Below are 23,165 nucleotides of genomic sequence, written 5' to 3' on the forward strand. Positions count from 1 at the left end.
TTTCTCCCTTGGTTTTTGCCATCATTTAAAATTGAGTAAATAAAATTACACGATGCCTTCAATTTAATGCCAAACCACAAAAGAAAAAAAGCAAGTAAGAAAGCTGCAGTCGAGTGAACTCGCCTGTAAGTTACCCGGTGTATTCAAAAGCATTGTGAGTGTGAATGCAAAATGATTCATTCCATTTTATGTTTTTAAAACAATAAAAAAAATAGGAAATTCGCTTGAAATATGACTTATTTATGATTCCATAGTTGCATTCCGTATTTATATATTACTTACTTTACATTTATTTTGAAAATTTCATTAAACTATAAGACTGTCAATACCCTGTTACATACATACAGCTTTACCCCCTAATATGAAAATGAAACCAAGCTGGAAAAACGATCACGAAATGGCATAATGCATAAATATAAACATTTACATGCTGCCTGCGACTTATGAATAAATTATGGCCAATTTTCAAAATAAATAAAATGCAAAAATAATTTGTGTACGCAAGCGGTTTGTGGATTATGAACGAATAAAAAAAATGATACAAAATTCCAATGTTGATGCGGATGCGGATGCTGATGCGGATGCTAATGCCATCGGACATTTTCACATCGCTCATGGAGCATTATTTATGTAAAAAATATTGACAGCATTTTGATGGGCCATCCCCAGTTGGTCTTTATTATGTAAATTCCCGATTTTGCCATTTGCGTGTGCATTATCGAGTTTAGGGGACCACCGCCCAGTGCTCTGAGTACTCGTAATTCACGTATTCAAATTACTCGTTTGATCGAATGTGTAGGTCATACTAAGCCAGTAGTTAGTCACTTTGGGAATCTCCTAAAATTAGGGTAGCATTCAGTTTGCGAACTTCTGACTAAAATTATATTAACCTGAAAAGGTCAAATAATGTAGGAAAAGTTGGCGCCGCAATCAGAGTCAGTTTTAAAACTATAGTTAGGTGAATATATCAATATTTATAAATAGTTTATAATTAACTTAGAATGTTAACTTTGAGTATACGTTTGTATAAATCCCTAATACTAATTGCTGTATAACTTAGAAACATAATTAGGTAATGGTGTCCAAGTAAATAAGGGAATTAATTCGAAAATAATTGCCTAGTCAGCACATTTTATTCTAGACCCAGGCCTGATCACTCCTATAGCATATCTTAATGTATAAAAAATAATAATGATATAATTGTCATAGTAAAGACTTACCCCAGTAGAGGACACGTCATCTTTCGTCATTGCTTAATTACTTCCGGTGTAGAATTATATTCCTGGTGATATAAATTCATTGAAGTGTGCTTCTTCTTGGTGATCCGGATGCATTTAATTTGCCACGTCATCTTTTGGAGGTTGAGGAGTTATCACAATCACTATCACTATCGATGTTAACACTAGGTACCCCTAGGACAGACTGAGCTCGCGGCGATCGAAGTGCCTCTATTTATACTTCCCGATCAGAGATAACAGAGAAAGAGAGTGAGAGGGAAAGAGCTACCTCTGTAGTTGCAACAGAGGGAGATAGAGCGTAAGCGCCACCTCTACAGCGCTGTAACAGAGGGAGGCAGGCATACCTAATGTTATTGTGAGTAAGGGAGAGAGCGAGAGGCAGAGGTTTACAGAGGCCTACAGAAAGAGACGGCGAGAATAAGCTAATCGCTGCTATTACAATATTATAATGTTATAATATATATATTATTATTAATAATACAAAAATATATAAAAATATATATATTTATATATATATATATATATTATTATATATATTAGTATATTAATTTTATATATATCTATATAATAATATTAATATTAATTAATATGATAATATTAATATTATATTATAATATTTTATGAACCGAAACTAACTTCCGCCCGCCAAAGTTTGTTTACCATTGCAAATTGCAATTCGATCATTAATAATTAATAAAAAATAAATTATATATATGTAAAAGAAACATCTAAATAATGCCTTCTTTTATTAAATTCACTGATCCACAGTTTTGCGTTTTCCTTGACATTAAATGATCATTCTTATGGTAGCTATAGGATATAGTCATTCGATCCGGCCATTTCCGACTAAATACTCGTGAGATTAAATAGAAGCCTAACAGCAAAGTTTCCTTCAAATAGTTTTAAAATTTAAAGTCTAGTTTACTTGGATCGGCAAGGTTGTTTAGGCTGATTAGGAATTTATATATATATCTTTGTATTCTTTACAAACTTCTGATTTAATTATATTATATTATATACCCTGTTCAAAAGTATAAAAATCAAAAGCACTCATAAAAATTCCAGAAATTATTCTGGCTTGTAGCTCTCCTACTTGTCTACCTATTCGTGTCAGTTATATTTTTTGTATACTTGTTTTATTTAGTTATTTTTTTGTTTGAATACTTTTACGATTTGTGCCGTGTGGACACATTTCATGGCAGTGTCCTTGTTGTCGCTTTTATGGCCAAGCACGCACACTCACTCAGCGCTCAAATATTTACGCCTAAAAGCAGGCAACGAAATAAAACTGAAACCGAAACTGAACTCAAGCTGCGGAAGCGAACTACGAGAGGAATTTCCGAAATTGACGCAACTGTACAGTGGGATCAATGAGCAGTTTTTGTTAGTAAATTAAGTACTTTAATTGTATTACTTTCTTTAATTAATTTTATTTGTATTTGAATGATAGATATGGAAAGAACAAAAGAATGTGCAATATGTAGGAATATACTATAAGTTTTGGCAATATTTACCTCATAAAACTACTTAAAATAATTATTAAATTGGCCCAAAAACTACTCTAAATTTTAGTCAAATTGTTAATTATATACATAACATATCCTATCTAAAAATTCTTCCTCAGAACCTTTTTAAAGGCATAAAGAATACATTTTAAAATGAAATTTCTACCTAAAGAAGTACTAAAAATCCCATTGTGTTTTGGCCAGTTAACTCTGGCACGTCCCCCCCCCCCTTTATCCTGGCGCTTTTGGGGCAGACGTTTTCGACCCAACGATGGCATCAGAATTGGAATTCGAATTGCCCATTTACATGCATATGCGCCACAACGCACTTCATTCATGCAATTGCCGATTGCAGGGGTTGCGAAAATCGGCGGAAAAATAAAGTAAAGGGGGGTAGAAGGGGGGAGGCTTTGGGCGAAACTGGGGCAGGTGTTGGCACACCAAAAAAAAAAAGATATATGTATATATATATTAGTTTACAAGGGGAACCAGCAAGGAAAACTTTTGAGGGGATATATTCGCACGGAATTCGTAGTTGAGAATTTTAAGGATTATGAGAACTTCTATTGTTTTTAAATATATATTAGATATTCACAGACTAAAAATAATACATTTTCATATTCGTATGCTAAATATATTAAAAGTTTTAAAATTCTCTAAATAATCTAAATATATTTATAAGAGTAACAAAAGTCACAAGTAAATCGGATTCCTATTCAATAATTTTTTATCAAAAAAACAACTTTTAACACTTCTTTTAATATATATATTTATTTTATATTTGCTTTATTTTTTATACATTTTTTTTATGATTTCTCCCAGTGCCCTAAAGAAACCGTCTGCACTGACAATACAAAAGTAGCCACACTGGACTCTCGCTTCCTGTTCCCAATTCCCTTTCGGTTATTTGTATCGCATTTTTATGGCCGAAACAATTACGTTTTACCTACAGCATCCACAGATTGAAACTGTCCCCATCTGATGGCTGCCAATGCCAGACAATTTCGCCCCAACCCAATGCCAATACTCATACCCAATTCAAGCTGAACCGAAATCGTAACTGAAATGCATTTGGCCACCTTAATTACACCGAGCATTTGCATAAATAATGAGCCAACTCACCAAGTGATGGAGGTGAGAGTGAGGCTGCCATTTCGACCCAAAAATAAACACTTGTCAAAATTCTATTCCATTTTAGATAATATAAAGTTAAAGATTGGTAAAAAACCAAGTGTGATTAGATACCGAAAATAAAAAGTTTCTTAAATTCTCTGATGCCTGGTATTATAATTTTAGTCAGAACTTAGCGAAGGATACATTTCCTACCCTATAATTATATATATTCTGGATCAGCATTAAGTAATGGGGTCCATGGCAATAAGGAAATCAATGGGAAAATAAATTCATCTTATTCTAGACCTAGGCCTGATCACTTCTATAGCATATCTTAATGCATATAATATAATTATGATATAATTGTCATAGTAAAGACTTACCCCAGTAGAGGACACGTCATCTTTCGTCATTAATTAATTCCTTCCGGTGTACAAATATATTCCTGGTGATATAAATTCATTGAAGTGTGCTTCTTGGTAATCCGGATGCATTTAATTTGCCACGTCATCTTTTTGCGCTTGAAGAGTTATCACAATCACTATCACTATCGATGTTAACACTAGGTACCCCTAGGACAGACTGAGGTCGCGGCGATCGAAGTGCCTCTATTTATACTTCCCGATCAGAGATAACAGAGAAAGAGAGTGAGAGGGAAAGAGCTACCTCTGTAGCTGCAACAGAGGGAGATAGAGCGTAAGCGCCACCTCTACAGCAGTGCAACAGAGGGAGGCAGGCATACCTAATGTTATTGTGAGTAAGGGAGAGAGCGAGAGGCAGAGGTTTACAGAAAGAGAGGGCCATTACAATTTTATTATATTATAATATATATATTATTATATATAATATTACTATAATTATTATTATTAATAATATATATAAATTTGGATTTCAAGAATCTTGCAGAGGAAGATATATAATTTTTATCAGAGAAGGAGACATTTCCTATAAATCATATATCTTCTTGATCAGCATTAAAAGGCTTATCTTTCTGGTCATCTCAAGTTGCAAAACAGACTTTTCCAATTATTTAAAAAAATTTTAAGGTGTTACATGATTAAAATTTTCAAAATTTGATAAAATTTTGAATTTTTAAAGATTTTAAATTGAGTATGCAGATTTATTAACCTAAAAAAAATGACCAAAGAACCGATTTCCGAAATAAAATTGATGCATTTTTGACTTAGTTATAAGATTTTCTAAACTTTAATTTGTTAAAAAAATTGTCATATAAAAATATCTATAAATATTGTTTTAAAGAATTTTAATATACACATATAGATTATTATTTATCTATACTTTAGCTTAGTTCCCTTTTTTTGTTTCGAGTGCATTTCATTAGAGGAGAAAGGTCGAAAGGATCTGGCTTTTGATTTGCTTTTGCAAGTTGTAACCTTAATTAGGGAACGTCACTAATCGCTTTACAAGCGCTGGCCCCAAAAACTAAGGCTAATTATCATGAAATCATTAAGCATCGAAAATTTATGCGGCACACACACAGCATCATCAGGAAAGCGGCTCAAATCGCGCGTCTCATTTTCGACATTTAATTACTTTCTGAATACAAACAAACACACTTCATAACGAGCAGCTTAGGCATAAATAAGCTGAGGTCCTGCCACCTTTCCACCCCCACTCAAGGTCACCCGAAAAAAAACACCCCTTGCACAAATCATTTTGCGCTTTATTGAGCTCCAACGAAAAGTGTGCTACCGCGTTTTCACATTTTTCACGTCGATTTCGTATATTTTATAGATATTTTTTGGGTCTTTACTTTATTTTTTGTTGTTGTGGCTTTGCATATGATTTGTTGGCCAAAGCTCTTTGGCAAGGCCACCGCAATTGCCGACTGACAAATCGCTTTTTCATACGCCCATTGCCCTCGCTTATTATTTGCTTTTGCATTCTAAATCAATTTAGATTTGTGGCCGAAATGTTTGGCCAAGCCAGTGTTCGGTATCTGAATGCCCACGGAATCGTTAAGAACTCGAAGAATACAACACTTGAGTTCACAAATCCTTGGAGAATGTATGAAAAAGCTATAGGAGTCGGTAGAAATTTGAGTAAAATCGTATAGGAAACAAGGAATTTAATGAAGAAAAGGATTAATTTATCGTTGAACTTATTCAAACTTTCACTCAAACTCGCTTCTAAGAATTATTCGAGTCTTGATTCTTGATTTCGAATAAGCCTTCTTACTTGCCTTATTCAGTATTCAGTTTCTTACTTATTTTAGTCACTCTTGAACTCAAAAATTATGAACAACGTTAAAGAAAAACTTAAAATATCAAAATGTTCACACATGAACACGTATATATAAGAAAATTATGTAAAAGGATCGAGCCGCAGCACTGCACTATTTAGCGTCTGCATATATATATATACATGACCGCTTATCGGACAATAAAACATAATTATACCTGCGATGCAATGGGACCTCCTGCGAGTGGTCACCACACGTTTGTATAGATAAGGATATCGGGCAGCGGAAATTTCCCGCTTGTACCTGAGTGGGATTACCTAAAAATAAGTCTATGCGATATTCATGTTAGCCACCTAAGCTAGGACTTTAAGAAAATAAAATCAGTTTGAAATTATAACTCAGCAAATGAAGACGTGTTTTATTTGACATAGCTCTTTCATTTTGGTCCTTCGGCCACTCTGCAACTTTCCCCCCTGTGGTAAGAGGTTCAGAGTTTTTTAAACCAGCACCTTCAAATACGAAGGCTGCAAAAATAACTATCTCTTGTTTCCCCCCACCCGTGGTAAGGAACAGAGAAGAATAACTATAAAGCAAAAAGATATACAAGAGTCTTTTATGTTTTTTAATACACACCATTTAGTCTTAAAATATAGCTAAAGGTTGCTGTGCTACCATTCGAATATGGTAAGGCGTGCTGAGGCCATATTAACATCAGTAGTGAATGTGCTTAAAATACATAAATAAAAGTGCATAAAATAAAATAAAAGGATTGTGAAAACAATTTCCAATCCAAGTGGACATCAAAAAGTGAAAAATTGGGCCGCAAAAAGATAATAACATCGGCAGCTAAAAATAATAAAATCTACTGCAAGCTACAGCAGTAACGAAGCGGCACCAAAAAACACCAACGATCCACAACAGCGGCAAAAATACGGCGGCAGCAGGGACAGCCGTAGATACAAATCAACAGCGGCGACAAATCAGCAGCGGCGACTACGACATCGGCGGCGACAGCAGTGACAGCACCGGATAAGTCCCACTTTAAAATATTCAATTCTTTAATATTTAAATTGTTACTTACTTAGTATATATAAGTAATATAAGAACATAGTAAATTTAAACAAAGATAAAAGAAAAAATCTCAATTTTGTCCGCTAAAAATAATATTAAAAAGAAAAATGCTGTCAGAACAAATTTTAAACCTTCTAAAAAGGCAGGCTGAATTAAATAAGACATGTGGGGATATAGTAGCCAATTGCCATGAAGGTAGGAGAATTTCGAACAATGATGTACAGTTGTTAAATGACTTAGAGAGGGAGTTTTTAACGAACCACAATATGTTGGTAAGGCTAGGGCCCATAGACCATGAATATTTCACTAAGAAAAAATATGAAAAGGTTCTAGATTTATTAAAGGAAGTTAGAGCCGCTTATGACCAAAGTAGGTCAACAACAAAAGAGGCGCAATCCATTTTTGAAAAAAAGGTTAATCAGTTAAAATCATATTTAGAAGAAACATATTTAGAAATACAAAATGAAAAACGAGGGACCTTGAGAATAAGAAAAAACAAAATTCATTTCCTCTGGCAAAATATTGCCGAACTAAAAACAAAAATAGGATCTTGTAGCCTTGAGGTCGAATTAACCCTTAGCGAGTTAGAATTTGACATTCAAAATATATCATCTGAAGTTAACGAACAGATGAAGAAAAAAGTAGAGGTAAAATTGGAGGGTATGAGTAAAATTTCAGATTTACCTATTCTACCAAAAATCGAGGTACCCACATTTGGCGGCGATTCAAAAGAATGGAATCACGTCAGGTCAGAAGATAATCCAGCAGACGCCGCTTCAAGAGGAATTCCCTCGAGCGAGCTACTGAATTGTGAACTTTGGTGGAATGGGCCAAGTTGGTTAAGAGAATCGAAAGAAAATTGGCCGCCTCAGGTAAATGCCGAGGTAGAAACAATCGACAATACCGTGCTGACAACGAATGAGGATCGGATCTATAAACTGTTGGAAAAATATTCATGCATACACAAATTGAAGCGAGTGATATGTTACGTTGTAAGATTTATCAATATGAAAACAAAACGTATATCTTATCCATGGTTTTTAACGGCTAAAGAATTAAAATATGCAGAACATATAATTGTTAAAAAGGAGCAGGAATTCCAATTTAGTCCGGAGCTTAACAATTTGCTCAATAAAAAAGAAATCAAAATTAATTCAAAAATTTTAAGTTTGTATCCATTCATTGACAAGGATAGAATTATCAGAGTAGGCAGAAGGTTGCAGAATGCCAAAACGAGGTTTGAAGTAAAGCATCCAATTATTCTGGATAAAGGGCACATTGCGTCGTTAATTATTGAAAATGCCCATAAGGAGACTTTACGTGGTGGAATAAATTTAATGAGAACTTATATCCAAAGAAAATATTGGATATTTGGGTTAAGAAATTCTTTAAGGAAAAAATTAAACACGTGTCCGAAATGTGCAAGATACAGACAAATCGCAGCACAACAGATAATGGGAAATCTTCCAAAATGTAGGGTAACAATGTCATACCCATTTTTAAATACGGGCGTTGATTATGCAGGACCGTATTATATTAAATGTTCGAAAAATAGAGGTCAAAAAGTTTATAAAGGATATATAGCTGTATTTGTTTGTATGGCAACAAAAGCAATACATTTGGAAGTAGTCAGCGACTTAACTACGGATGCATTTTTAGCAGCACTCAGAAGGTTTGTCGCAAGACGAGGAAGATGTGCTACTATTTATTCTGATAATGGAACAAATTTTATAGGCGCCGCTAGAAAGTTGGATGAACAGTTGGCAGAGGCCATTCAAGAAAATTCCGCAGTTGCATCCCAACTCGGGAAAGAAGGAATTGAGTGGCATTTTATTCCCCCGGCAGGACCCCACTTTGGAGGTATCTGGGAGGCTGGTGTAAAATCAGTCAAATACCATCTTAAACGAGTTATTGGGGACGGAAGTTTGACGTACGAAGAGATGTCAACTTTGTTATGCCAGATTGAAGGAGTTTTGAACTCACGTCCTCTATATTTATCAGACAACGATATAGAAGAGACTGAAGTTCTGACACCAGGTCACTTTCTTATAGGACGACCACCGTTGGAAGTAATTGAACCTATAGAGGGAAATGAGAAAATAGGAATTTTAGACAGGTGGAAATTAATTCAAAAAATTAAAAGAGATTTTTGGGTAAAATGGAAAGAGAACTATTTGCATACCCTTCAACAGAGATATAAATGGAGAAAAAATATTCCCAATATAGAAAAAGGACAAGTAGTTCTGATAAAGGATGAAAATTGTCATCCATCAAGATGGCCATTAGGGAAGGTCGAAGAAATACACAAGGGTAAAGATGAGAAGGTTCGTGTAGTGAAAGTTAAGATGCAAGATGCAAGCATTTCTCGGCCAATCAGTAAGATTTGCCCTCTCATCGGCATAAAAGCTGCCGAATATAATGAAGAAGAACCCAAACCAAAAAGGTTTACAAGAGGTGGATCTAAGATGTCCAAATATGGATTTAATTAATTTGCCAGAGGAAGGAATTTTAACTCTAAGGTCTGTTGCAGGCTCGTACTCTATCATCAGAATATATAGGTGAAATTACAGATACGCCGAAAATTGTTCGGAGCCCATTCGAGGCCCAGTATATAAACCATACAGTAGAGATTAATAGACTCGCTAAGATAATAAAACAGTTAAATGAAAGTAACATCGAATTAAAAGGGTTAAATGTTAAATACCTCATTAATTATATGTATAATTATTGTACCAATTTTGATTATATATTTGTTACGTAAGTGTAATATAAGCAGGCAATTACAAGCCGTAACTTTTGAAGTCCGCACACCAAATCTTTAAATGTAAAATTCATTGAAACAAAATTATATGTATTTGGATTCTATTTGTTAAAAAAAACTGTACTCCTAAACCTTGCTGGCCCTCGGCAGAATGTTCACACATGAACACGTATATATAAGAAAATTATGTAAAAGGATCGAGCCGCAGCACTGCACTATTTAGCGTCTGCATATATATATATACATGACCGCTTATCGGACAATAAAACATAATTATACCTGCGATGCAATGGGACCTCCTGCGAGTGGTCACCACACGTTTGTATAGATAAGGATATCGGGCAGCGGAAATTTCCCGCTTGTACCTGAGTGGGATTACCTAAAAATAAGTCTATGCGATATTCATGTTAGCCACCTAAGCTAGGACTTTAAGAAAATAAAATCAGTTTGAAATTATAACTCAGCAAATGAAGACGTGTTTTATTTGGCATAGCTCTTTCACAAAATGTAAAAAAGTAGTTGTTTTATTAAAACAATTGTATTGGGAAATTATGCATAACATCGTATAATTATTATTAATAATTATGGGAATTATTGCAGTTTGCAATTCAATTACAAGATCAAATCAGAAATTGATCATAACTAAGCTTTAATTATTAGAGTTCTTGGAATCAATATTTATCGATATTTTTATAAGACAATTTTTTTTGACAAATCAAACTTTTAAAATATCATAACTTTGCCACAAAATCATTAATTTCAATTCAAAAAACACTCCAATCTAAGTTTTTCCCAGGTTAATAAATCTGCATATTCAATTAAGAATTCAAAAACATTGAAATATTTTCGAATTTTTAAAAAATTTAACGATGTAACCCCTTAAAAAATTTTACAAAAATGTGAAACACAAATTTTTTCTGACTGAAGTACCTAGATCGACTTGTTGATCAAGAATATATATGATTTATAGGGTCGGAAATGACTGCTGCACAAGATACAAATATTTATATATCCAAATCGTATAATATTTGTATAATAAAATATAGTTATAATATAATAATTTTTACTAAAAGTTCATCCCAAATTAACCCATGATTTTTTCAGGACACAAATTCTTTTATCTTGGCTTAGTTTCTGAACAAAAAGTAAACCCACCTCATTCCTCCTTAGCTATTTAATAATAATTAATAAATCCGTCTGGCTTATATTACTAATCCGTATTAATTAGTTAACTCCCTTGACACGTGTCGCATGAGAGTATTATATTAATTAGACTAAACCGCTTATGTATGTAAGTTGCTCATGTTAATTAATAAATTTGGACAGTGGAAACACTAAATAAATGTATATTTCAATATTTATATTTTATAAGAAGCCTGAATATGATAAATATGTATGTATTAAATGAATTATGTTCTAGGACCAAAAGGAGTTTAAATAATTCTAACATTAAAAAACAATATTATTACAAGGAATTTGATTATTATTTATACAATTTTTTATTAATTAAATAAATGTTTTTTAACCATATTCAAACACATCTCTTCATTCCCCGATATCGGTTATTCCATTTCTTCGAGAAACTAATAGGTGTGAGCCAGTATTATGTAATCGATATGTTCCCTTTGATTATGCCGCTATTAAAGCACCTGCTGGCTGCGAGGGAAAATGAAAATTCTCCACAGGGGAGTGGGTAGGAAAAGCAGCTTAAGCTGTTTTTGAGCAATATTTATGCATTATAAATGAGAAACCTTATCAGGGGGCCCGGGAGTTTCCCGTTGTTGTTCGCAGTTCGCAATTGTCGCTTCTTTACGGCGCTTTAGATTTTCCGCTCGACGTGCAGCTCAATTTGCCACGCCCCCACAGCCTCAAGTCCTTTTGCCCTCCCCCCCCCACGCCACCGGGAAAATCTCATTGTGCTCGACTTCCGGTGCAGGGAGAGAAAAGAATGTTTACGTAAAAAGTAAAAGAGAAGAGAATTTGAGATATTATATATATATATTAGGTCATACTAAATATTTACCTAGTTTCTTTTTATCTCTTTCTACAAATATTTATTAATTTAAGATCATTTAACCATTGAAATAATTTAAAAATATTTTAATACCATCCCAAAAATTAGGAAACTCCTAATCATTATAGATATGTATATAGATCTATTTTTTATATATTTGTGTTTTCTAGTTCATCTATTTCTACAAATATTTATTAATTTAAGATCCATTCCAAAAATGAGGAAACTCCTTTAAATTAATCAAGAGTTTTTTATTAGAATATTTTTAACCAAAACTTTTCCCAAATCAATATCTACCTGAAAGTAATGCGAAATTGTTTTATTTTATAGTTATTATCTAAATACTATATTATATATTTTTTGTACGAATTTTCTCAGAGTGTCTCGCTTTACTCCCACTGTATTTGCAGGTCTCATTAAGCATATCCATTCTGCTGTCGCTCACTGTGTTCTTCCTGCTCCTGGCGGAAATCATTCCGCCCACGTCCCTGGTGGTCCCGCTCCTGGGAAAGTTCGTGCTCTTCACCATGATACTGGATACCTTCAGGTGGGTATTTTTCTCCTTCCGCGATTTTCACAAAACGTTGTTTTTCCCCAATCTCTCGATCAGACCAACATTTGACACAACGATTAAATAATGTCGTTTAAAGCTAAGAACTCCAGAACACCAGAAGGCTAATTATATATCATTTTAATTTTTAATTAAAACTCGTAAGATACCCTTTAACCAAGGAATAGGAAAGATTTTCAACAGCTTAAGTCAAACTATTAAAATAAATACTTTTTCATAAGGAACTCCTCAAGCAAAACAAAGTTTTAAATGACTTTTGGTTTCAAACTTTCTAGAAATTAACAATAACTCATATAGCGTTACTCATCTTTTGTCTTCGGCGACTGCAACCAAAAAGTCCTTGAAATATACAACTTGCATTGGCAGATGTTCCACTCCTTTTTGGCTTAGAACCACGCCCACCAGGCCAAGATGGGATGTCCTAAATGGCAGCGGCAATTTACAGTCATTTGCAACGCCCACAAGGTCCCCCTAAAATGATGGCCGCCTAATTGTTGGTAAACAAAAGTCGAGCAAAAGAGGGGCAGCGGAGTTGGCTAACAATGGCATCGCCAGTGCACCATGGGTTAAAAGACTTTTCCGGGATGAAAACCATACGCCCAAACTTAATAAACAATATGGGAAATATATTGAATCAAGAAAAGTTAAGATCAAGCATCTTATAATTAAGAATCATCTCATTATTAAGGAAATTCTTTTAAAAACTAAATCACAATTCTTAACTAAAATCTTCTTCATCACATTCCATTTTCAAATACCTCTCCAAACCCAGAAAGTTATTAATTTTTGGCCAATAAATGTGGTCAACGTACCCACAGTTTTGTTACGCGCAACAGGACCTCCGCCTCAAATGATGTTATTAAGGCTGGCAGGAAACCCTAGCCCCATAGTACTGCCCCAGTACTTCTTTCGTATTCTTTTGCGACGCCTTGGCCAGCTGCTAATTAGACGTGGGCGTCGAAAGTTAATTACCCAGACTAAGAGAGCAACTCACTTAAGACCTCTCCACCCCCTGTCCCTGCCCCATCATTTAATCCTCTCCACATTGGGGCAAAAAATAAGGGACTCTTTTGGCAAACAGTAGGGAAAATTATGGAGACCCAGGATGGGGTCAAAAATGTACAAGATAATAATGTAGTTGTTAAGGATATCATTAAGGATATTATTGATAAGAAAAGAATTAGAAAATATATAATAGAAGATCATGTCTGTTAAAAGTTATATTAGTTTGTGAATTGATTTTATATGTTATATATTATTATATAGTATATATTATATATTATTATATACTATGTATTCTATATTGTTATATACTATAAGAAAAGAATTAGAAAATATATAATAAAAAATCATATCATTTAAAACTTATATTAGTCTGTGAATTGACTTTATATGTTATATATTATTATATAGTATATATTATATATTATTATATACTATGTATTCTATATTGTTATATACTATAAGAAAAGAATTAAAAAATATAATATAGGAGATCATTTCTTTTAAAAGCTATATTAGTTTGTGTATTGTTTTTTTTTTTTTGTTATATATTATTATATAGTATATATTATTTATTATTATATACTATGTATTCTATATTAATATATACTATAAGAAAAGAATAAGAAAATATATAATAGAAGATCATTTCTTTTAAAAGTGTTATTAGTCTGTGAATTAATGTTATATGTTATATATTATTATATAGTATATATTAACATATATATTATTATATACTATAAGAAAAGAATAAGAAAATATATAATAGAAGATCATTTCTTTTAAAAGTCATATTAGTCTGCGAAGTGCTAATATATATCATATATTTTTGTATAATATGTAAATATTATATATTATTGTATAATATATATTATATATTATACCATATATTATATATTTTTATGTTCTATATACTCTTTATCATATTCTATTATATACTCTATCTTATATTTAATTATAAAATATCTTATAAAAATTATCATATCCTTTATATTATTTCTTATATTTATCTTTACTATCCCTATTTTTCTCTCTCTGTTTAGCATCTGTGTGACTGTGTTGGTGCTGAACATCCACTTCCGGTCACCGCAAACACACACAATGGCGCCCTGGGTGCGGACCGTGTTCATTAACCAACTGCCCCGTTTCCTGGTCATGCGCCGGCCTCTGTATCCGATCAGTGAGATGATGTGAGTGATTCCCCAGTCCTTGATCCTTGCTCCTTGCTCCTTGATACATTCTAATCCATTCCAATCCTTTGTCCTTTCTGTTATAGCAAATCCTCGCGCCGCCTGATGGTGCGCACATGCAATGGACTCGAATTAAGGGATCAAATACCACCGCTGCCGCCACCGGTGGCACTGTCCCGGTAAGAAATTACTCTATAATATTAATTAAATAACTATTAAATGTAAACTAAGATAACAATAGATATCTTTCCCTTTCATTTTGCTCTCCTTTTCCTCTGAATTAATATCCTTGTCCCTTTGCAGCATGCACCATAGCCCCAAGACCACATCCCGGAGCACCTCGCCCCACCTGCAGCACCGCGTGCAGACACTCAACCTACTCGACGAGTGTGGCATGGGCATGAGTATGGGCGGCATGGGTGGCATGGGTGGCGCCTCCACCATCACCGGCCATCTGAGCTCTCTGTATCCTCCGACCATGTCGACGATGAACCAACAGACCTCGACCACATCCTCGCTGATCGATGCCCAGTATCACAATCAATATCAGCAGACGGGCGGCTCGCTGCTGGATCATCCGCTGACGCCCACCAAGTTCCGCCAAATGACCTCGACCTCCAGCCAGACGGGTCAGAACGGAGGCCATAATGGAGGCTCCGGCTATGGGCATGGACAGGGCGCGGGGCAGCTCTATCGCCAGCAGTCAAGCTGTTCGGCCAATTTCTCGCCGCTGCCACAGCATGCCCATCAATCGCACGCCTCCACAACAACCAGCGATCTGGGCATGGCCAATCCGAATGTGATAAAGTCCACGACGACGGTGAACTCGGTGGCCACCGCCTCAACGCTGGCCGAATCCTGTTGCAGCGGCGCCATACAGATACATCAGGGCATGGGTGCCGGTGTTGCCTGCCAATCCTCGGAGCTGCTGCATCATCAGCAGATTCCACTACAGATGCATCATCAGTTGCATTCCTCCCAGCAGCAGCGGCCCAGTACCTCTGCTGCGGCAGCAGCTGCAGCCGCTGCAGCAGCCGCTGCAGCAGCATCCGGTGGACCCAGCACCTCTGCAGCGGCAGCAGCAGCGGCGGCAGCTGCGGCGGCGGCGGCGGCCGGAACACCACCGCCCCCACCTCCACCGCCACCGCCGGCCGGCGTTTGTGATATACTGCCCGCCTGCCAGCGCGAGGGCGGTCCCCATTGCTGCTCCGGCCGGGGCAATGTCCGCCATCGGTGGCACACCTGCCCGGAGCTGCACAAGGCCATGGATGGGGTCAACTATATAGCAGATCAGACGCGCAAGGAGGAGGAGAGCACGAGGGTGAGTATGGTCCAGGATATAGCATAATAAAATATACGAAACCTGACTAAACTAAATCCAAGCCTCATGACATAAATTAGAGGGGCCTTAGCATGGGATTTATTAGTATGTCAATAGTCGCAGGACTCCTTGGCAAGAGAAGAAGAGAAGGAGAGCTACCCTTTTGCCAGGACACACACTATATGATGATGTCCTTTTGTTAACCTTTTCTCCGGCGTTTCCCTAGAGCATTGTTGCTTCATCTATGAGTCTCGGGCGCGTCCATTGGGGTCCGGGAGCCCTAGAGTCCTGGCTATCCTGGTTGTTCTGGTTGTCCTGGCTGTCCTCGAGTCCTGTATATGTCCTATGGACGAACTTATGCCAGCTGCGGCAAAAGTTTTAATGACTTTTCATGCGCCTTATTGAGCAGGGACTATTGCGATGTCCTGCCATGGCACACTCAAAGAAAATTCGCGCCGAAATAATTTTATATAAATTCAAAATACGATTTGGAAAATGTAAACAATTTTGAAATGCTGGGAACTTGTTATTTATAAATCCCCAAATTAAATTGCTAATTTATGAAAAGCTAGCACAGAATACAATTCAAATTAATGACTAAGTTATATATATTACAATTTCAAACTGCAATCTTTCCAAAACTAGCTTCCTTCTTTGTTTGTTTTTTATAAAAACTTCTTTTTTTTGTGATCTTCCAAACATAAACTATACGTTATTTTTTCCACTGTAGCCATATAAGTGTATGGCCGGTGGTTTGCGTAGTTATGAGTCTGGCTGTTGCCATACTCATCATAATGAATGTTTTTTTTTCTTGTGGCATCGAACAAAATGCCAATAAAAGTATTTTATTAAAATTACGCACACATTCAATCATTATTGGAATGTCATTCCGGGGGCTTAGCAGAGGCGGGAGACACTTCCTGGACAGACCTAGGACAACCGGAAGCAGGATAAGAGGACACAGAACACAGGATGAAAGACTAGGGGGAGGGGTTCTTAAATTCCACACTAAACTTCTTCTACTTAAACAATAAATAAATACAATTATAAATGGCTTCTTATGATAGTATCTTTTTCTGAAGATATTAAAGTCTAAAGAGTGGAATAATATAAAATAGATCCTTAATCAATTTTTAAACCAAAGCTCAATAAATAAATCAATATTTTAATGTTGCACTAAATCATTATTTATCAAAATCTGTCAAAAAAGAGATGCTATACTTTTTGTTATGTTATTAAGTGCAAATATTTTTGTCTATATATCATTTATGATTTATAAACATCCCTTAACTATATATTATAATTAAATATCAGGAAATATATAGCAGGAACATTGAAGCTTGAGAGATGTGAGACAGCTTTGACATCTTAGTTTCTGAGCACATTGAGTGCGTGTCATTCACTTCCAGCCTCCCAAGAGTCCTTGGAGTCCTTGGAGTCTGACTGGGGAATTAGTTGGAGGACATATTGAATATATATTGCCGGGCAACCAAATGGTTTGAAGACTCAAAGGCCCAGCCAATAAATTTCCATGTAAATGATGGCCATCAGAAACAAGAGAAAATGCGATTGAAATTCTTTTTTAAAACAAAACCTTAATTCATTAATTTTTGCATCATTAACATAATTTTCCCTTATTGTCTTTTTTATCTCCCCCAAAAACAAAGGTGAAAGAGGACTGGAAATATGTGGCCATGGTGCTGGACCGCCTGTTCCTGTGGATTTTCACAATAGCCGTGGTCGTGGGCACCGCTGGAATTATCCTGCAGGCTCCGACGCTCTACGACACCCGGGTGCCCATCGATGTCAAGTTATCGGAAATTGCCTCGACGACGGCCAAGCCCAATGCGGCCAGGCCAGTGTTGTAAGCCGATAGGTAGTTACCGATACCGATACCGATACCAATACCGATACCAATACAACTATCGATAGCCGGCAAAAACCGAAAATGAGCGGAAACGGAAGCACGAGTATGAATGAAATTCGCATTTGTTTTCCCTTTGAACAACCAAAAACCAGCAATCGCAAACAAACCAAACAAACGAAAACAAAAAGTAAGAAAACTTGTTAGAAAAGCAAAAGAAAAAAACAACAAAAAAAGAACCGAACAATATGGATAATCCGTGGGAGAAAATCCAAGTAACTATAATCTTAACAGAGTAAAGGTAATATTGTATTTGTTGTATACATAATGGTATAACTAACTATAAATAATTTGTACACTAATGTTTGAGCAAGCGAAACAAGCGAAAACGAAACGGTTTTTTTTTAGGCAACGTAAAAAAACATAAAAACAAAAACAAAACCAAAACTGAGCCCAAAACCCGATTTAACTGAAACGAAGCGCAGAATAGTATGCAACAGTTAATTAAATACAATTTATGGTAATAATTGAGAAGCGAAATTATATTAGTGAAATTAAATTAGCCTAGCCAAAAACATCAAGAATAGCGAGATAAACACAAAAAAAAACCCACAAAATTTGTATTTGTTGAACAAGAAAATGGTAGGAGGAAGAGGACAACATTGGTTAGCTAAGCCAACAAACAAACAACAACAAAAAATAGAGGAACAGGAAAACATAAAACAAAATATAGATATATTTATATATGCGAGTGTGTATGTGTGTGTCTGTATGTGAGTCTGCACTGAGAAAAAGTATACAAAAATTTCTGTGTTTAAAGTTGTTAACTATTTGGGAAATTGACTGGCAAAAATACTTATTGTTAGAAGTTTTGGAATCAAATGCAAATATTTTTTAAGGAATTAATTTTCCAAACAAAGTTTCCTTAAAACATTTATTTATAGAGAAAAGCGTCTTGCCACTATATTATTATTATTTAATGTAATTTATTTACCTCAAATTAATTTTTATTAGAGATTACGTTACAAAGATTTATTTATACCGAGCTATGCTTTTCAAGTAAAACATTTGAGAGAAATTATTAATTTATTATTTATAAATATTATTTAGTCCTAGGAAAAGTAGCAATTAAAACCCTTAATTTGAAATTTCTTGCCAGTATTTATTTAAATCAATAACTCTCGCATTGTTTCAGAAGAAATTCAATAATCAATTTCAGTATCCTTATCCCACAACATTTAGTTTATTATTTTTGCTCTTAAATACTTTAGATATTTTTTTAAACAACTACCAATAATCCACTGAATTAAATTCATTATTATAATTGTCTGGTCTATAGTTAACAGAGTAGATTTTTTTCGTAAGTCAACGGCATGTGATCTTGAATTTAGTTTAGTGGATTTCATTAGCGCCATAAAAAGAAGACTCAATTTATATATGTATAACATTTTTTATATAAATAATCTGGCCAATATAGTAAAATATAGAAGAGGTAGTTGTTTTAAGAAAATATTTTAGAAATCCGTTCTTAATTCTTACTTGAAGTTGTTTATATATTTTTTGTTTTTGTTTTTAGGTCTCTATATATTGGAAATTCTATCTATATTTTTATACCCATAATAATTTAATCAGAAGCTGAAATTCATAGAAGGAGTCATTTCCAACCCTATAAACCATATATATTCTTGATCAGCATTAAGTAAAGGTCACTCCTATAGCATATCTTAATGTATATAATATAATAATGAAATAATTGTCATAGTAAAGACTTACCCCATTAGAGGACACGTCATCTTTCGTCATTAATTAATTCCTTCCGGTGTACAAATATATTCCTGGTGATATAAATTCATTGAAGTGTTCTTCTTCTTGGTGCTCCGAGTGCATTTAATTTGCCACGTCATCTTTTTGCGCTTGAAGAGTTATCACAATCACTATCACTACCGATGTAAGCACTAGGTACCCCTAGGACAGACTGAGGTCGCGGCGATCGAAGTGCCTCTATTTATACTTCCCGATCAGAGATAACAGAGAAAGAGAGTGAGAGGGAAAGAGCGACCTCTGTAGCTGCAACAGAGGGAGATAGAGCGTAAGCGCCACCTCTACAGCAGTGCAACAGAGGGAGGCAGGCATACCAAATGTTATTGTGAGTAAGAGAGAGAGCGAGAGGCAGAGGTTTGCAGAGGCCTACAGAAAGAGAGGGCCATTACCATTTTATAATATTATAATATATATATTTTAACATATAATTATTAATAATAATATATATACAAATTTCGATTTCAAGAGTCTTGCAGAGGAAAATATATAGTTTTTATCAGTGAAGGAGCCATTTCCGACCCTATAAATCATATACATATATTCTTGATCAGCATTAACAGCCAAATCTTTCTGGCCATCTACGGCCGAAAATATATTTTTTCTCAAAAATGATTAGTTTTTTCAAAGAAAGGAAAGGGGTTAGATCGTTAAAATTTTCAAAATTTGATAAAAATTTAAATTTCTTTAAAATTTTGAATTAAATATGCAATGTTAACAACCCACTAAAAACTAACATATAACAAACAAAAACAAATATCAAATGAATGCATTTTTGGCCAAGTTATGATATTTTTAAAATATGATTTATCGAAAAATATTGTCATATAAGAATTTCAATAAATATTGATTCAAGCAATAATAAGATTTGAAATTTGGCTTTGATCCATTTCCTAAAAATCCGATCCTAACATTTTATTGCAAACAGCTATTAGTTTAGGAGGTAAGCTAGTTAGTTTCCCTTCTCATTTTAATTACTATCCATTATTATATTTTTCATTATCTTAAATGTAACTGAAGCATAAAGACAAAAGGAAAAACAATTATTAATTTGTGTTTAATTGTATTGATATCTAAAATCAAATATTTCCTTTAAAAATTTTAGAAATATTGAAAATATTGATATTGAGGCAGCTCTAGAGACCAAAAAACACATGGAAATATTAGAGTTGAATCAAGAAAATGACTTTTAATTGCACAAAAAATGCTATAAAACTATAAAATATCTAATCAACTCTTTAAAAGTTTAAGTTTAACTATTAAATAACAATTTATTCGCACTCTAGGGCATTATTTAAATTCTTTAGACTGTAGGCAGAGACTTTTAAGCATCGCTGTCTTGAATTTTCATTTTCTTTTTCCAACTATATTTTTTAACAGTGTGGTTTCCCGAAGCAGAACAGCCTTCATCTTTTGCATCTTTCTCTATGTATGTATGCGAGTGTGGCAAGAAACGAGACGTGTGTGTGTGTGTGTGTGTGTGTTTAGCTGCAAATGAGGCATGCAAATTAGTGCAAATAAACAGAGTGGGAGAAGGGTGGAACAGGGCGAAATCCAGCCCTCCGTGATTTCGCCTTAGGGCAATTAGTTAGCACAAAGCTTTAGTTATTATGCTCGTGTGTGAACTGCACGTATGTGCATACTAAATAATCACTACTAGAAATTCAAATACCATTTTTTTGGGGCGCTTAATTGGCAAAAAAAAGCAAGAAAAAAACACCCAAGTTACTGCCACGTTTCTTTGTTTTTTTTTTTTTTTTTTGGCTGCCCAAATTAACATTTTTCCTTGCTCGCCACACACACACACACAATTTATGCTAATTTCCAGTTGCATAATTCACAACAGCAACAAAAAAATGGAGTTACCTGCCGAAGCACAAAAAGCAAATAACAAATAAAAAACCAAAGACAAGTCTCTGTTTTTTTTTGCTTCCTTCCTTTTTTGTTTGTAATACGGCAATTGCTTTATTTGCAGCACCGTTTATTTCCTTTACACTTTTTATAGCTCGTAAAATCAAATGATGCCTGATTAGGGGGAGCTAACGTAAAAAAATGACAAAACAAAACAAAAACAAACACAAAACAACAAAAAATAAACACAAAAGGCTGGGGAATTCCCCGAATTTTAAAAGCATTCGCTAACATAACCGCTGTTAAACGGTTGGGAAATTTTAACAGTCGCCAGCCGACAGGCGTTTCCTTTTCCGCTCTGTGCTGCAGGGGAAATTTTAATGCATATGCATAATCAATTATTAAACATTATAAACTATTTAAGGGATAAATTTATCAATTTGTTTTTAATTTTTATTTATTTTAAAGGGGTTTTAAAGCATTTTTTTAGAAATTAAGTATTTGTACATAGACTTTGTTAACGTTTACAAATACTTAATAGTTTTAAATTGATTTCTCTATTCATTTTATTGAACTAAATTGTCTAACAATTAAATATTTTTCTTACTTATTTACATTAACCATTTTTTGTATTAAAACTTTATAATATTTTATTAAAATTCCCTTACATTTTTGTCGCCTTTTCACAAAGTTATTACCCAAAGCCAGCAAGTACCACAAGGCGTTCATCGTCACAAGCAAGTGTCAATCACAGTTACCGCACAGCAATTGTTCTCGTCACACCATACACACACCATACACACACCCCTTACACACACTCATGTCTTCTCCCTCACATTCCACACAACACTTTTCAGTTTTTAATTAAATGAAATGCAAGCGATGGCGAGAAGAGAGAGAGAGAGCGACCGGCAGATGAATGAAATGCACACAAAATGAAAAGCCATTAACGAAATATTATATCTGAAGATGGTTGGAGTCGGAGGGGAGGGGGAGGGAGATGCAAGGATGCAAGGATGTAAGGATGTAAGGATGCGAGGATGCAGTATGCTGTATGGAGTGGCCATGCCAGTAAAATTCCTTTTTACACTTTGATAAGGTTTTAAGCATTTTTATTTATATGGAATAACAAGGAAAAAATATTTAAAAAAAAGGGTTAAAAAATTCCAAAAAGATTACGAACTCAATAACTCAAGTTCAAAGAGTCAGTATTTTGAATCAAAAACTTGTTTAAATATACCCTTCGATTAAATTTAATTAAAGTATGTAAAAGTTTTATTAGTTTTGGGAATATATTTGGTATATTTTCTTTAAATGTTATTATTTAATAATAATATATGATATATTTTTTATTTTATACCCTTGCAGGGTATTCAAATGTTTATTAAAAGCTTGTAACGCAAACAGAAATCATTTCCGACCCTATAAATCATATATATTTTTGATCAGCATCAACAGACGAGTCTTTTTCGTGACATTACTTTGAAGAAAAAATATTTAATCAATTTTTTTTAAACTTCATAAGGGGTTACATCAGTAAAACTTTCCAAATTTGATATAAATTGTAAGTTCTAAGTTGAGTATGCAGATTTATAAACCTAACAAAAACTAACATAGGACTGCTTTCCGAATTCAAATTAATG

At 34.4% G+C, this 23,165-nt stretch overlaps 1 protein-coding gene across 1 annotated transcript in view; it reads left to right on the top strand.

The window, feature by feature from the left end:
- nAChRalpha3 (nicotinic Acetylcholine Receptor alpha3) overlaps positions 1 to 22,291 on the top strand; it is a 121,597-nt gene extending 99,306 nt beyond the window's left edge. The window contains exons 7-11 of the mRNA XM_086839067.1: positions 12,316 to 12,452; positions 14,522 to 14,668; positions 14,755 to 14,847; positions 14,972 to 15,989; positions 17,657 to 22,291. Coding sequence (XP_086695193.1) covers positions 12,316 to 12,452; positions 14,522 to 14,668; positions 14,755 to 14,847; positions 14,972 to 15,989; positions 17,657 to 17,857 — 1,596 coding nt within the window. The 3' untranslated portion in view covers positions 17,858 to 22,291. The remainder of the gene's footprint in view (positions 1 to 12,315; positions 12,453 to 14,521; positions 14,669 to 14,754; positions 14,848 to 14,971; positions 15,990 to 17,656) is intronic.
- The last annotated feature ends 874 nt before the right edge of the window (positions 22,292 to 23,165 follow it).

Source organism: Drosophila serrata, unplaced genomic scaffold, assembly GCF_035046125.1.
Source record: "Drosophila serrata isolate PLE 108 unplaced genomic scaffold, ASM3504612v1 contig_362, whole genome shotgun sequence".
Lineage (NCBI taxonomy): Eukaryota > Metazoa > Arthropoda > Insecta > Diptera > Drosophilidae > Drosophila > Drosophila serrata.